At 29.7% G+C, this 17,104-nt stretch overlaps 2 protein-coding genes across 2 annotated transcripts in view; one reads left to right on the top strand and one right to left on the bottom strand.

Annotated features, from left to right (window-relative positions):
• LOC135950621 (calcineurin-binding protein cabin-1-like) overlaps positions 1-17,104 on the top strand; it is a 355,739-nt gene that overhangs the window by 320,984 nt on the left and 17,651 nt on the right. The window lies entirely within an intron of this gene.
• Ror (Tyrosine-protein kinase transmembrane receptor Ror) lies at positions 9,731-13,259 on the bottom strand. The gene is made up of 9 exons (XM_065499339.1): positions 13,129-13,259; positions 13,026-13,065; positions 12,801-12,946; positions 12,069-12,713; positions 11,110-11,323; positions 10,843-11,047; positions 10,331-10,778; positions 10,125-10,257; positions 9,731-10,050 (listed from the first exon to the last, which is right to left on the bottom strand). Exons 1-9 carry the CDS (start codon positions 13,236-13,238, stop codon positions 9,802-9,804), a joined length of 2,190 nt encoding a protein of 729 aa, XP_065355411.1. The 5' UTR covers positions 13,239-13,259; the 3' UTR covers positions 9,731-9,801.

A 17,104-nucleotide genomic window follows, 5' to 3' on the forward strand; every position in this document is an offset into this window, starting at 1 on the left:
AGGTACCTGAAAATACAAATATTTTATTTATGCCTGAAAGAATGCTAGCTATATCAGCTTCAGAAACGAAATCCACCACACCGACTACAAATAAAATTAACACATTAAGCGGCGCTATACCCAATATTAGTCAACCATTAAATAAAGATAATAAATCCCAAATACAGGTTGGAATGGACCGGTATGTTACAGTATTAAAACGTTCACGAAGTCCCAAGTCTTCGAAAGCGGCACCTTTGGCTGAATTATATAAGGATAGTGCACCTGATAGACTAAACAATGAAAATCGTTTTTCTATTCTGGAATGTGAAACAGATAAATCAATAAATAAAATCAACTCTACAAAACCACCCCCTATTTACTTGAGAGAAAATAATTAAAATTCACTGGTTCAGACCCTGATCTCATTAATAGGATAGAACTCTTTTTACGTTATCCCAATCAAGAAAGGCACGATTCATGAAACTAAAATACAGGTCTATAGTGAAAAAGATTATAGAAAGGTTGTAAAGGATTTTGAAACACAAAAGAAAAGTTTTTACACTTATCAGCTGAACGGAATCAAGGGTATACAAGTTGTAATAAAGGGTATTGACAGTAATGTTGAACCACTCGAAATAAAGCAAAGCTTAGAAGATAAAGGTTTTAAGACAGAAAGGTCTTAGAGAAATATACCTAAGCTTTCTTTTGCTCAAAAAAATATTTTAATAAAAGTGCCCATTTTGGAAAAAAGTTCGATTTTTCCAAAAAAAAATCATAAATTGTATATCTTGAGTTACAAAACATTTATTTTGCTATATATCCCACTCGCATCCCACTAAGCGAACAAATAGGTCTTAAAGGAATAGACGTATGCTTTCTTTTGAGCAAAAAAAAATATAAAAAGGGCCCATTTTGGAAAAAAAATTTGATTTTGCAAAAAAAGTCAAAAATTGCATGTTTTGAGTTACAAAACATTTATTTTGATAGATATCGAACTCGCATCCCACTAAGCAACCAAATATGTCTTCAAGGAAAATATCTAAGCTTTCTTTTGAGCAAAAAAAAAAAAATAAAAAATGGGCCCATTTTGAAAAAAAAAGTCAACAATGTTTTTGATTTTGCAAAAAAGTCAAAAATTTCATGTTTTGAGTTACAAAACATTTATTTTGATAGATATTGATCTCGCATCCCACTAAGCGACCAAATAGGACTTCAAGGAAAATATCTAAACCTTATTTTCATTTTTCATTTGATTTCGGAAAAACGATTTTTATTTTTTTTTAAATATTTTTTTTTCGAAAGATTGAAGAAATAGCTGACGTAACCTTTTGGAACACATACACACAAAAAATTCCATAGGTTGTATTTCCTAAAAATATAGTATAAATTTAACTAAGCGCAAGGGTAGAATGGCATTTACAAAGTTTCTTAGTTAATATAACAAAAATTTTAGATAATTTCAATGTTCGAAAAATCAACAAAAATTTTTTGTTAAAATTCCTTATAAATTTGTAAAACTTACCAATGAAAGCGAAGTAAATTTATACTATAATTTTTGATAATTTAACTATGTAAATATTGTAACAAAAAATTTATTTATTTACATATAATATATTATATTCATTTAAAATTACTCGTTTATCCTATTTACTTGAGAGAAAATAATTAAAATTCACTGGTTCAGACCCTGATCTCATTAATAGGATAGAACTCTTTTTACGTTATCCCAATCAAGAAAGGCACGATTCATGAAACTAAAATACAGGTCTATAGTGAAAAAGATTATAGAAAGGTTGTAAAGGATTTTGAAACTCAAAAGAAAAGTTTTTACACTTATCAGCTGAACGGAATCAAGGGTATACAAGTTGTAATAAAGGGTATTGACAGTAATGTTGAACCACTCGAAATAAAGCAAAGCTTAGAAGATAAAGGTTTTAAGACAGAAAGGTCTTAGAGAAATATACCTAAGCTTTCTTTTGCTCAAAAAAATATTTTAATAAAAGTGCCCATTTTGGAAAAAGTTCGATTTTTCCAAAAAAAATCATAAATTGTATATCTTGAGTTACAAAACATTTATTTTGCTATATATCCCACTCGCATCCCACTAAGCGAACAAATAGGTCTTAAAGGAATAGACGTATGCTTTCTTTTGAGCAAAAAAAAAATATAAAAAGGGCCCATTTTGGAAAAAAAATTTGATTTTGCAAAAAAAGTCAAAAATTGCATGTTTTGAGTTACAAAACATTTATTTTGATAGATATCGAACTCGCATCCCACTAAGCAACCAAATATGTCTTCAAGGAAAATATCTAAGCTTTCTTTTGAGCAAAAAAAAAAAAATAAAAAATGGGCCCATTTTGAAAAAAAAAGTCAACAATGTTTTTGATTTTGCAAAAAAGTCAAAAATTTCATGTTTTGAGTTACAAAACATTTATTTTGATAGATATTGATCTCGCATCCCACTAAGCGACCAAATAGGACTTCAAGGAAAATATCTAAACCTTATTTTCATTTTTCATTTGATTTCGGAAAAACGATTTTTATTTTTTTTTAAATATTTTTTTTTCGAAAGATTGAAGAAATAGCTGACGTAACCTTTTGGAACACATACACACAAAAAATTCCATAGGTTGTATTTCCTAAAAATATAGTATAAATTTAACTAAGCGCAAGGGTAGAATGGCATTTACAAAGTTTCTTAGTTAATATAACAAAAATTTTAGATAATTTCAATGTTCGAAAAATCAACAAAAATTTTTTGTTAAAATTCCTTATAAATTTGTAAAACTTACCAATGAAAGCGAAGTAAATTTATACTATAATTTTTGATAATTTAACTATGTAAATATTGTAACAAAAAATTTATTTATTTACATATAATATATTATATTCATTTAAAATTACTCGTTTATCTTTAGCATTTATTTCAAAATGTTTTTTTAATCAATGAGCTTAGTATTTTCAGTTGCGGTTCATTCTGAAAAATAATACGTTTACATTGAATTTTATATTAACTTTAATAATCGGACTGATGTTCTCACCTTTTTTCCACATTTTCAGGTTTCTTGAAATACCACTCACTGCCATTCTGTTTCAGTATATTGCTAAAAATAGAATTTATTGAAATTTGTATATTTTTTTAAATTTAATTTAATAAATACATACATACCATTTATTACCAAAAATATATTATTTGACAATTAAATAAACAAAATAAATTCGAAGATGTTACTAATTCCTATAGTTATATTAACATAGTTTTTAGGTAAAGTGTATTGTTTGAATTACCTATTGACATAGATAATAAAACTTAGTTTTTCAGTCTCATATAAAAAGAAATTACCTATGCAAGCTTAGTTAATATAGCCTCGATTATTTTTTTGTGTGTAGGAAATAAGTTACATGGATGAGAAAAATAACATGTTTGGTCAAAATGTCAAATTTTGACCACCTCTCAGAGAGTTCTTGACCGATCTTGTTGGAAAATTGTGTTTGAATTACTATCCAATAGGTCTGACCTTGGTGTAAATTTCATCCCGATCGGAAGACATCGATTTTAAAAGTTTGTTCACTTAACACGAAATCCCCCATATAGATATCAAATATAATTAGTAAATTATTTTTTAGTATTACTTTTTAACTGGACAAATTGTATTTTAGCTGGAAACTGAACAAGACACAAAAAACTGGACAATCCAGGGCATTCTAGGCCGTCTGGTAACCCTAGATAGCACTATTCTATTATATACAATTATGTATCATAAAGCCATATTCCGGGAATATATTTGTATGGGTGCTAAAAGATATCAATGATCGATTCTTACCATTTTCAATAGAAATGGTTCTTTGATAACACTGTGCATCAAATTTCGGGTCATTAAATCTTTCCCGAATGAGACCAACGGGAAGTGATAGTAGAACATCAGTAGACCAAAACCCCCAAAGGGTTTTAAAAAGTTAGCTCGTATTTTAAAGTTATGCGCCTTTAAAGTTCAGCTTTTTTGAGTAAAAATTTTTCATAAATATTTAATTTTTAAAATTTAATTTGTATTTTTTTTTACATAGTTTATATAAAAATGAACTACATTATATAGTTCGAGGTCTTTTCTGCTCTGGTGGATGCTCTGTAGAACCAGAATTTGAAGTAGACAAATTTTGTAGTTCACTTCCTGTGTTTTCTTCTCCTTCTTCATCGTAATGCAAGTTCTTGCTCCACCAACAAATTTCCGCTAAAACAGCATCGGGAGACTTTTTTCCTCGAAATCTGCAAAATTTGTGTTAAAATGTATTGGGAAAAAAATATATGTATGTATACTAGCTGAACCCGGTCCCCGTTGCTGGCCTTTAGAAAATATCTGTTTTATATTGCATCTTGATTTTAATATACAGTGACGGACAAAGTCGGTGATCCAACCTTCAATGTTATTACATGTGGTGGCATTCCGGCTGGTTCCAATGAATTCAAAAATCCAGTAGGATAATCGACTTCTTGTTCTTCGTTCATTACTGTGTCAATCTATTTGTATTTTATTGTTTCGCCAGGCAGTTTCAATTGTATTTGCTTATTGAGCTTCTTAACATCATAATTTGTTGGTTCTAAAATTGCATGTTCCCACAGCCAATCCGAATTGTTGTAGTTGGTTGTAAGACTTGGGAATACTTTGTCGACAACGTCTTGAAATTTCATTTGCATTTGGCAGAAGTCCGGGAATGAAATCTCATTTGTGGAGGGTTCAATTGGAATTTTTTCATTTCCGATGTCCGACAATTGTTTTGAGAAAGTTTCGGCAGAAGGGTATTGTATCAAATGTACACTCATCATTTCCAGTGAAATAAATACGAAGGAACTTCGTATCGTCATTGGGAAGCGGGAGCAATGATCGAATTATGTGGTACATTTGACCTTGAGCATTAAAGGTGGGCATGAAGCCGACGTCGCTTGAAAGCATGAGTTGTACTTTTGGATATTTTGAAGGAAGTGTTTGGAAATAGTATTGACGCCGGGAATGTAACTTAGAAGCAGCTCAGACGACTCAATGGCAGAATAACTTTACCGTTCGAACAGCACATTCCCAAAGAATTCCTTAGTGAACTTCAAAATGCTGCAATGTAAGTAATGTTTGTTCATTGCGCCAATCAGTACATCCTTGTGATTCCTGTAGTCATCATACTTTTGTAATAAAATCCCGGCAACTTTCAACGATTCTTTCTCTTGATCGAGCCATTCAGGAGCGAATAACTATATGCTGTTGATGTGTTTCTGCAGCACTCGATGAAGATGCACTGCGACGCATTTGCTGAAGCCGTGATTCTCGTTCTCTTCCCGTTTCTGCGACTCTAGACATAGATGCCCTTTCGAAAACAAATTTTATTTGAATAAAACCTTTATTTTTTATTAAAAGTGATATACGGAGAGTTATTCAAAATATTATTTTTTTAATAGATTTCATATGGAAATTTTTTATACATGCACCTAATTTGCAAGAGTAAACAAAATTGTTTATCATCGCGTGATAATATAAAAGAATGGAATGTATTTCTTTTTTCGCTTATACCAAATCATTAATTTTTAGAATGATGTTAAGCAATAAATTGAAAATTGTCATTCTTTGAACGTTGGAAATAAAAAAAAAAGTATTTATGTATATGACTTTACAGTGTTACCTTTTCTGAAGATTCCGTGAAAATTTTATCAAAATCGGTCCAGCAGTTTCTGAGTCCATATGGAACATACATACACACATCTGTTTTTATATATAATGGCATTAACGGTATAATGTAAAAATTAGATTTTTACACACCACTCCGCCCACCGACCGAATATCAAAAATCTGACTTTACAGTGTTAACCACTGGGTTATTCTGAAGGTTCCCTGAAAATTTCATCAAAATCGGTCCAGAAGTTTTTTATATATATAGATGGTATTAGCGGTATAATGTAAAAATTTGATAATGCCACGCCCCTCCGCCCACAGACCGAAAATCAAAAATCTGACTTTACAGTGTTACCCACCAGGCTATTCTGAAGATTCTCTAAATTTCATCAAAATCGGTGGAGCCGTTTTTGAGTCCATTCGGAACATACATACACACATACATACATACCCACATACAAACATCCATTTTTATATAGATAGATAGATAGATAGATAGATAGATAGATAGATAGATAGATAGATAGATAGATAGATAGATAGATAGATAGATAGATAGATAGATAGATAGATAGATAGATAGATAGATAGATAGATAGATAGATAGATAGATAGATAGATAGATAGATAGATAGATAGATAGATAGATAGATAGATAGATAGATAGATAGATAGATAGATAGATAGATAGATAGATAGATAGATAGATAGATAGATAGATAGATAGATAGATAGATAGATAGATAGATAGATAGATAGATAGATAGATAGATAGATAGATAGATAGATAGATAGATAGATAGATAGATAGATAGATAGATAGATAGATAGATAGATAGATAGATAGATAGATAGATAGATAGATAGATAGATAGATAGATAGATAGATAGATAGATAGATAGATAGATAGATAGATAGATAGATAGATAGATAGATAGATAGATAGATAGATAGATAGATAGATAGATAGATAGATAGATAGATAGATAGATAGATAGATAGATAGATAGATAGATAGATAGATAGATAGATAGATAGATAGATAGATAGATAGATAGATAGATAGATAGGCATTTCGAATTCGTTCTATATTCGTGAATTTTACAGCATACAATCTATAACGGTTATTTTTATATATAGGGTGTCTCCGTAAGAATGCAATTTTTGATTTTAAAATAAAAACATGTATTTTTTGAGATAGTTGTGATTATTTATTTGATTGCAAAGACGACATGTTCTGATTAACTACGGAATAAAATATCTGGATCTGATGACGAGGTATACATATATGCTCGTATTTTAAAACTTGATGATGGAAATTCGTTTTCACTTATAGATGTTTTATAGACTGGAGAAAATAAATTGAATTTATTATATTTTATTACTTTAATTTTGGCAAATGGAACTTCTTTAAAATTATATTGGCTTGCTAGTAATGAATAAACTTTCAAATCTTCCGACCGATTTCCATAATTTTTTAAATGAACTTTTTGGATTGAAATTCTACTTCCACAAAGTGGGTCAAAAGATCAATTGAAATATTACTTTTGTTCCAGATGTCTACTAACACAAACATTTTTAACTCAATTATTTCGAAATGGCAAATAAATTATACACTATTGTTTTATTAAGGGGACGATATAGTTTAAGAAGAGTAAAGAACTTGTTCGTTTCTGCTAAACTGCTACTTTGCTATAGAAAGTACTCTACATTGTGAATATCGCTATTATATCAAAGAAATAATGTTATATGTCCGTCATAGAACTATTTTTTTAAAAAATTGATTTATCAAAATAACTAATGCATTCAATAAGTCATTCGTCGAGAAAACTCTTTCACTTTAAACAGGTGTTGCTTTATCGTTAGTAAAGCATTATAAAGACGATCAAAATTTTGTCTCTGATTGCTACTTGCTTGAAATAAATCTAATTCCCGCTTAAAACTTTTAGCATTTGATTTTAAATGTTTAGGGTTTTCAATATTGATCGAATACTCTAATTGGTTTTTAAAATTTTGCTCCATTTGTATTTCGGAAACCTCATCATCATCGCTTCGAACAGATGAGGGAACATTGTGGTCAAATAGGCGTTCATACATTTTCTGTTCATAAATTGTTAACATTGTGTTTTTATATTACAATTTATCTTATAATGTTGAAGTTTTTAGGTTTAATTTAATTGCATGAACCATTTTTTGAGAAATTGTAGAATTTTTAGGTACCAGCTGTTCATAAAGAGTGTTCATTATAGCATCACCTATCAGAAAAATTATTTCATTTAGGCTTAATGCTTCTACTGTATCCTTAATGGGGTTTAAGACCTCCACTAATATTTGGAACAAGCCATTTCCCGTTTTTCCCGGGAAAAAAATTTAAATTTCCCGGGAATCCCGACAATAATTTTACGCCAATTCCCGGGCGGACCCCAAACCCTAGTCACAACTCAAAATTTTCCAAAATAGACTTTTCTCCATAAATTGATTCACAGACTCTATAAACGCAGTTTGCAAAGCAACACTGCAATGCATAGTGTTCATAAACTCAATGTTTAGACAATGTCGTGTTCATTATTGCATGACAATGCATTGTTTTTATTTATGATTCTTCAACAATTTTTGTGATTCTTTAATAATTTTATAAAATAATCTTGGAGGCAAGAATTTAATATTTTAGTAGAAATGGCGGATTTATGGTAAGTTGAATTTTTGTTTATGTAAATATGTAATTTCACGGAAATTTACAAATTGTTAAATTCAAAACAAAAAACATTTATGCGTTCACAAATGTCCTAAATTGTCATTGAATATTTTGGTAAAGCCGTATTGCCATAAAGTATTGCTTTGCCTTGTAAACGATTTTCTTTGCAGTGTTGCTTTGCAAACTGCGTTTATGAAATCAGCCTATCTTTTTGACTGGAAAAATACCGTTATGTCTGTTTTGAGTCAATGTGCTCAAGAACAACTAATTATTTTTGTTTCACATAAAGAGTGTTATTTTGAGCTGTACCACTATTACTATAAAAAGTGATCCATTTTGCGGATTATTATTTATAATTGTACATCTTTAATTGAAAAATGTGAGTTCAATTGACTATTATTTTGTTATGTATTTTTTTTTTAGTAAAATAATCGTGATTACAGTATGGTCATAACTAGGGTTCCTATGAGGGAAAGATTTCCCGGGAATATTTTTTTGTTAATTTTCGGGAAATGTTTGTCGGGAATTTTCGGAAATTTTCTTCTAAAAGTTACAATTTTCAGATTCGTTTCGATGGCCAAATTTGTTGCTAATTGAATCATTCTATTATATCCATAGATTTTTTCGGTTCTAGCAACAGATAGTCAGTTGGCAAAGAAGTATACGGTTGAAATAACCGAATTTTTTTCACTCAACTCAAGCAACAGCAGAAAAATTTGGTTATTAAGAATGAATCTAATTTAAAGTTTATGCTCTTAAAGGAATTATTAAGATGTCTAACATTACAACTTTTAGGGATATTCAATGAATATTATCTATTCATATTTAGAGAAAATAATTACAACAATAGTGGGTCAAATTTGTTTATCTACATGTTTTATAGATTTAACTTAGTCGAAATTCTTAAGTTTTTTTATTAAACAAAGAATTTATTGATTTTATACTGATTAAAACTACGACTGTGACAATAGCGATAAAATGCCAATACTAAATTAGAAACCCTTATAAAGGCTGGACCAACACTGTACAACCAAATATAGTTATTTTATACTTCTTTTAAAACCCTGGTACAATTACAAGTCAATTTATTCGAACAAAATTTTCTAGTTTTTGGTTTAATTTAGTATTAAAATATTCACGGGAATTCCCGGGAATGAAACGATTTTTTAATTTCCTCCCGGGAAAGAAAAAAGTCCGGGAAATTAGGAACCCTAGTCATAACTCAAAATTGTATTTTATTTCCACAAGAACAATATAAAATTTAAAAAGTATAACAAAACCATATTCAAAATGGAAATATTTTTTTTTTTAAATATTACAATCATTTTTACATAAACAGTTTTTTGCCTATCCTGAAAATTTGAGTGTGCAATATGTATGTATATTAAACTCATATATTGAAGTTAATTTAATAAGTGTAAATTTATAAAAACGGTAAGTTATTTTGATCTGCAGTATTTATTTAGATTTCAGATGTTTTGAATAAATGGTTGTTGGAATAGCTGAAAAGATACATTATGTGATAATTTTTGTTGGCCATTATACCATGTCTGTAAACGATGAGAAATTTCTCCAAATGATGGCCTTCTAACAGACTGTTCATGCCAACATTCTATCATTAGTGAGTAAACTGCTGTGGGGCATGATTCTGGACAAGATAACAGCTGCCTTGACCTTACCAGGTTAATTACTTCTTGATTACTGTGACCAAAATATGGCTGTAAAGAAAATATATCGGTTTTATATTGGAATTTACTCGCGTAGTAGAATTTAAAACTAAATTAACACTTACCTGCATTCCATAACTATAAATTTCCCATAAGACCACACCGAAAGACCAAACATCGCTTTCAGTTGTAAACTTTCCATACAAAATTGATTCAGACGGCATCCAACGTACGGGCAATAACGATTTTGATTGAACCCTTTAAGTAATTTTAGTTATTATCGGTAACAAAAAATTCTACAAGCCATTTTATGTTTGTTATATGTACATACCTGTAATAATCCGAGCTGTAAATATCTCTTGATAAACCAAAATCTGATATTTTCACCATTAATTGTTCACCAACTAAACAATTTCGTGCGGCTAGATCTCGGTGAACATAATGATGTCCGGATAAATATTCCATGCCCTCGCTTATTTGAAGTGAAATCTGAAGAAATTCTAACTGAGTTAGACTCTTGTTTTCATTTGGTGAATTTGCAATAAGAAATTCATGTAAATCTCCATTTGACATATATTCAAAGAGCATGCAGAACGGCTCCTTGTTCAAAACCACCCCTAATATGCAAACTATGTTATCGTGTTTGAGGTCGGAAATTAATTCAATTTCTCGTTTAAAATCTTGTTGTGTTTTAAATGAAGCATTTTCCTTTAAAGCTTTCACTGCCACAAATATTTTTTCTTCTCCCGCGAGTGTGAGTTGGCCCTTGTAGACTTTTCCTATAAAAATAAAAGAACATCGGTGTTTATATAAATGAACTATAAGTGAATAAATCTATTGTACCAAAAGCTCCTTCTCCAAGTTCTTCAACAAATTCTACATCCTGCAGTGTATAATGGGGTATTTTAAGTAGAGAACTTCGTTCGATATTTTGAGCGAACGATGGAGATAGATCGTTTGTGCCATTTACATTAATACGTGACATTTCAAGAGATGAATTAACTTGAGAGTTTCCATATATATTTTTGTCTGCATTCGGTGTATTTATCTGCAAAAAATTGTATATCATGTAATTTTTATACTTATATTTCTATATGTTTTTAAATTTACGTTTTGAATATTGGTCATTCCATGATTTCCCCTTCGTCTCCATACATATATGATTACATATACTAAAAATATACTTAAAAGCGATCCCATTATCATATAGATATACACCCAAATGCTGTCAGAACATTTTGGTATATCACATGGCTCCATGATTTTTTCAAATGATTTGTCACCAACGAAACACCAAGGTCTGTCTTCCATACTACCTGGATTCCTAAAAATTGTTTTAAATAAATATATAATTCATTTATCATCAATGTAAAAGTCAAACATGTCAAATCAGCTATTGTGATACCGTTTCCTATCGCGTTTATATTTTTTTGCGAAATAAAATCTTAAAGTGATATTCTTAAATGTTTGGTATTTATTACAATTTAAAAAAGTTTGAAATTGGCATTTATAACTTATACGTAATTTAATATATCAGAAAATTTTTTTGGAAAAACTAAAAAAATTTCAATTGTAAACGCAATTCCAAGTTACAGAGACGATAATATTATTTGAATTGAATCAAATTATCTGACCAGTACTTCTTGGAATTTAAAAAAATAGAATCAAAGTTTAGAAAGAATTAATTGTTAGTTAAATTTTTAAAATTAAATTTGACAGAAATTAGTGTCTTGTCTCTATGTATAATTCTCTATGATTACAAACGGATTGAATTCATTATTTATTGAATTAATTCCATATGTATTCATTAAATTTGTCTTCAATTCATTAATGAAAATATTTTAATTTAATTTGGATTAGAAAATTTACTCAGTTATGAGTTAATTCAACGAATGAATTCAAATATAATTCTTTGAATGAAGCTACAGAATACGTTCTTTGGAAATGGTTTTATGGAATGATTTCCTGTTATTTTTTTAATTCTGAATGAAGGTTATAGTGAATTAAGTTCAAATTTAAGTAATTAATTCGAAGCTCTGAGTATAACATATATTTTTTGTGACCATCACCTGCAATAGTTTTGTCCCGCTAATTCAGGAAAATCTGATATTTCTTTCATTAGCCAGGACCAGCGTAAACACTTCTTGCCCGAAATAGACACTGCCAGAGTCCCTCTGTAGCCAGAACCGTCTTCCCAATAGCATGTTTCTGTTGGTTCTACATCTATGGCTATGCCCATGGTTGAGCAATCACTATGGCGCGGCAAGTGTGAACATTCTTCCAAGGGTAACTTTTGTCCAATCACTGGATGTCTCTTTGCTATGGCATATTCCTTTTGGCAAAGTTCGTTTTCGAGCAATTCACATTCGTCGCGGCAAATTCGTCGTAAGTTCTCGGATTCTCTTGTTGGCGGATACTGGCTAGATATTTCACCGGAAAACACATCGTCATACTTAACCGATGATTTACGTTTAAGCACCAATTTATGTTCTTTCGTATTTTTCTCTAAAAACCTTTTAAGTCGACTATAGTTTGTAATATGATTTTCAATTCCCATGACAGTTGCAGTATTATTCTTTTTCAATTTGCGTTCCTTGTGAGTAGCTCTGTTGGCAAAATATAATAGATTTGTACGCTCAGGGGTTCGACATAGAGGCAGTGTACTATAACATAAACTTGGAAGGGCATAAATGCGGCAATTTGGGTTCATATCTCTAAAATAAATTAATTTGAATAAATATTAATAATTATTATTTAATTAAAACCGGTGTAATATTATAATGTTTAAAAATATTACTTACTTTGATTCTTTTATGACGCCATATGCCGCTTTTAGGCGTTCTTCTAATTCGTTTAAAGATAAATTGGGCGGTATAAAAATATATTGTTTAGCCAAATAATTCATGCATGTTGTGCCATTATAAACTTGACAAATGCCTGTCGGAATCTGCAAATTAAATCAATTACATTAGTCAATGTGCTAACAATGGGATACATGTTATGTCTGCATGAATTTATTAATTTACCTCATCGATGAAGTTTTTATTTAGAATGTCCATGTTTGATCTGCAAAAAATTTTAATAATTTTATACATCTGTATACACACATTATAACTAAATATCACTAACCGAGTTACATTTAACAAATTTGTGTTTTGTGTTGCTTCTGAAAAAGTCTTTAAAAATACTCGAATATATAAAATTTGTATAAGAAGCTGAATTTTTCGCTTAAATACCATTATCACAATACTGTTCGTTTTTTTGTTATGAAAATATTATTTATATTAATGGCAAATAAACCTTTGTGAATTTGCAACCCCTATAACTTGGTTTCCCTTACAACGACTCCTTTAAAATTATCCACCCTTAATTGATGGCGTTGCCACATTAATTTGATAAACACTGAAACAGTGAATAGTTTCAGCATAATTGTGGCTGTTAAATTAACAAATAATGCTTGATTAGTCAACTTTGTATTTTCGTATTGTAAGAATTGAAAAAGTAGCATGAATCCTTTTGAGCAAAATAGTAAACAAACGTAAAAATCGTCAATGTACATTAGGGTGACAGCCGATTTTTTTAGATTTCAAAGTGTGCTGGGTGGAATATTGTGACACTAGGTCTAAAAGTTAAGTGCTGAAAATTTGAGCAAATCGGACATCGATTTCGGGACGCATCGAGTTCAAAGGTCAGATATATGCAAAATTTTACAATTTATATGCAATAAATTTGTTGAAACTCTTTAACATGCTGCATTATTTTGCAGAAATATGTATATTTATTAATATTAATGAAAATGAATGCAAAAGAATCGAAATGTGTACGTAATTGTCGTTGTAATGAGATATAAATGACGAAAATTTGTAAAAAGATTTTAAAGTTATTAAAAATTCCCCAGACCATTAACGTGTATCAGGCCACTTGAACATGAAATTTAGGGAAAAATGTTAAACTATTTTGAGAAATATTAAAATAAAAGTTATTTTTATTTAAAATATATCCGTATTTACTTGTATATGAGTTTTTATCTTCATAGGATACAGCTAACCTATTCGCAAATATGACCAACAAAATTCAAGATGTATTAACCGGGTGGCAGCGTAACTACAACAATTACAACATACAAGAACTACAGTAATTTTTACCTTCTAAACTGCCAAAAAAAATTCACAAAAACAAACTTTTTAAAATGAAATAGTTTTTTTTTTGGCACTTTAAAATAATTTACGCACATAAAGCGGTGACAAAAACATCATTTTTTAAATACGCTGCCACGTGGTTAAATACGCCTTGACAAAATTTAATTTTTTTAACGGCAGTTTCAAATCTCCATCTTCAATTTTTTAAAAATTTTGTTAAACAAATTTCAGAATTTGTATCATCACATTGGGATTTATTTAGATTATAACAGGGAATAAAAATATGAAAAAATTATGTCAATATCTTCTATAGTTTTTCCGTACCTGCGATTTTCGAGAAAAAATTATTTCTACTAGACCCCATACGATTGTCCTATCTAAAAATAGATAAACTCTCATAAATATCTTAGTTATAAAGATATCTAATCCAAATTGAGCACAAATAAGTTTTATATAAGCTAAATTTACGCCTACCTAATTTTGTGACGATCGGTCCATAATTAGTCATAGCTCCCATACAAAGCCCACTTCCGAAAATAATTTTAACGAGCACAAATCTCATAAGAATGTTGGTACATTTTAAAAGAAAATTGTTGTCCCTAAATTATTAAGAATTAATTGATCTTTTACGGCCCTATGCTCCTTATAGGAACAACAGGAATTAATATATATATATATAATTGATCTTTCAATTAATTTTCATTTTTCAAATTTAAATTTTAAAATTTTGCCATACCTTGGGCCGCTTTTTTAAAAATATAGGTTGGACTTTTGGACCGAATGGACTCTAATTTTTGTTTGTTAGACAACTAAATTAGTGATAACATACAAAAGATTTCAGAGCAATACCAACTATGGATCCAAAAATAAACGATTTCCAATTTAAGTATTCAAAAAATAGTTGACTTTTGCTGTTTTTTGAGCGAAAAGGTGACTTTTTTTTTATTAAAAACAAGTTACACCTGCCTGTTCTTATTTATTTGCAAATAAAATATCTAAATTTGTACTACATACTTTAGGGAGCTTTTTTATTACAGTTGACTCAAGAAAAAAAAAATCCGAGTTTTACCCGGAATTTTGAATTTCGAATCGAATAAAAAAAAATCGCCCAAATCGCTCCAGCCGATCTCACGTGATGCCATTACATACATGGGCCATTTAATTTTTTTATATATGGGGCATTTCATGTCAAGTGAACCAACTTTTGAAATCGATGTCTTCCGATCGGGATGAAATTTGCACCAAGGTTAGCTCTATTGGATAGTAACTCAGACACAATTTTTCAACAACATCGGTCGAGAACTCTCTGAGTTATAGGGGGTAAAATTTTGACAATTTGGTCAAACAGGGGTTTTTTCTTATCCATGTAACTTATTACCTATTGTTCTTAGCAAAATGTGTCCCAAATAGTATAGATAGCTATTTCTTCGATCTTTCGAAAAAAAATATTTAAAAAAAAAAAAAAAAATTTTTAATATTTTTTTTCCGAAATCAAAAACTTTTTTGACTTTTTTTTAAAATTTTTTCTCTTTTAAAAAAAAGAGCATCCCACTAAGGGACTAAAAATATCTTAAAGGAATGGACCTAGGCTTTCGTTTGAGCAAAAAAAAAATTAAAAAAGGGCCCATATTGGAAAAAAATTTTGATTTTGCAAAAAAAAATTAAAAAATTGTATGTCTTGCGTTACAAAATATTTATTTTGATAGATATCCCACTCGCATCCCACTAAGGGACTAAAAATATCTTAAAGGAATGGACCTAAGCTTTCTTTTGACTACAAAAAAAATTTTAAAAAAAGGGCCCATTTGGAAAAAAAATCGTATTTGCAAAAAAAAAAGTCAAAAATTGTAAGTCTTGAGTTAAAAAATATTTATTTTGATAGATATCCCACTCGCATCCCACTAAGCGACCAAAAGGGTCTTCAAGGATAATATCTAAGCTTTTGTTTGACCTAAAAAAAAAGATTAAAAAAGGGTCCATTTTGAAAAAAAAAAGTCAACAAAGTTTTTGATTTTGCAAAAAAAGTCAAAAATTTTATGTTTTGAGTTACAAAATATTTATTTTGATAGATATCCCACTCGCATCCCACTAAGCGACCAAGTAGGTGTTCAAGGAAAATATCTAAACTTTATTTTAAGAAAAAAAAAAAAAATTTAAAAAAAAATTCAAAAAAGTTTTTGATTTCGGAAAAAAAATATTAAAAATTTTTTATTTTTTTTTTTAAATATTTTTTTTCGAAAGATCGAAGAAATAGCTATCTATACTATTTGGGACACATTTTGCTAAGAACAATAGGTAATAAGTTACATGGATAAGAAAAAACCCCTGTTTGACCAAATTGTCAAAATTTTACCCCCTATAACTCAGAGAGTTCTCGACCGATGTTGTTGAAAAATTGTGTCTGAGTTACTATCCAATAGAGCTAACCTTGGTGCAAATTTCATCCCGATCGGAAGACATCGATTTCAAAAGTTGGTTCACTTGACATGAAATTCCCCATATACTAGTTGACCGCCCCGGCTTCGCCCGGTAGCATTTACTAATGTTAGTTCTTCTAGTTTCTCCAACCCGCATACTCCTGCCTATTCATATTTATTTGCAAATAAAATATTTAAATTTGTACTGCATACTATAGGGAGCTTTTTTATTACAGTTGACTAGACTCAAAAAAAATTCCGAGTTTTACCCGGAAATTTTTTTCTCTACAAACCATCTCCTGAAAATTTCGAATCGAATAAAAAAAAATCAGCCAAATCGCTCCAGCCGTTCTCACGAGATGCCATTACATACATGGACCATTTGATTTTTATATATATAGATATAGATAAACTTTCGTTAAGAACATATAACTATTTTATATTTTTCTGTAAGGTATCTTTACGAGGAACATTTTAGTATAACAAACATGTCCTATTTGTCGCCCCTACGCCCTTCGGAATGTGACCCATTTTTTATCAAAATTTTTC

Source organism: Calliphora vicina, chromosome 2 (assembly GCF_958450345.1).
Source record: "Calliphora vicina chromosome 2, idCalVici1.1, whole genome shotgun sequence".
Taxonomy (NCBI): domain Eukaryota; kingdom Metazoa; phylum Arthropoda; class Insecta; order Diptera; family Calliphoridae; genus Calliphora; species Calliphora vicina.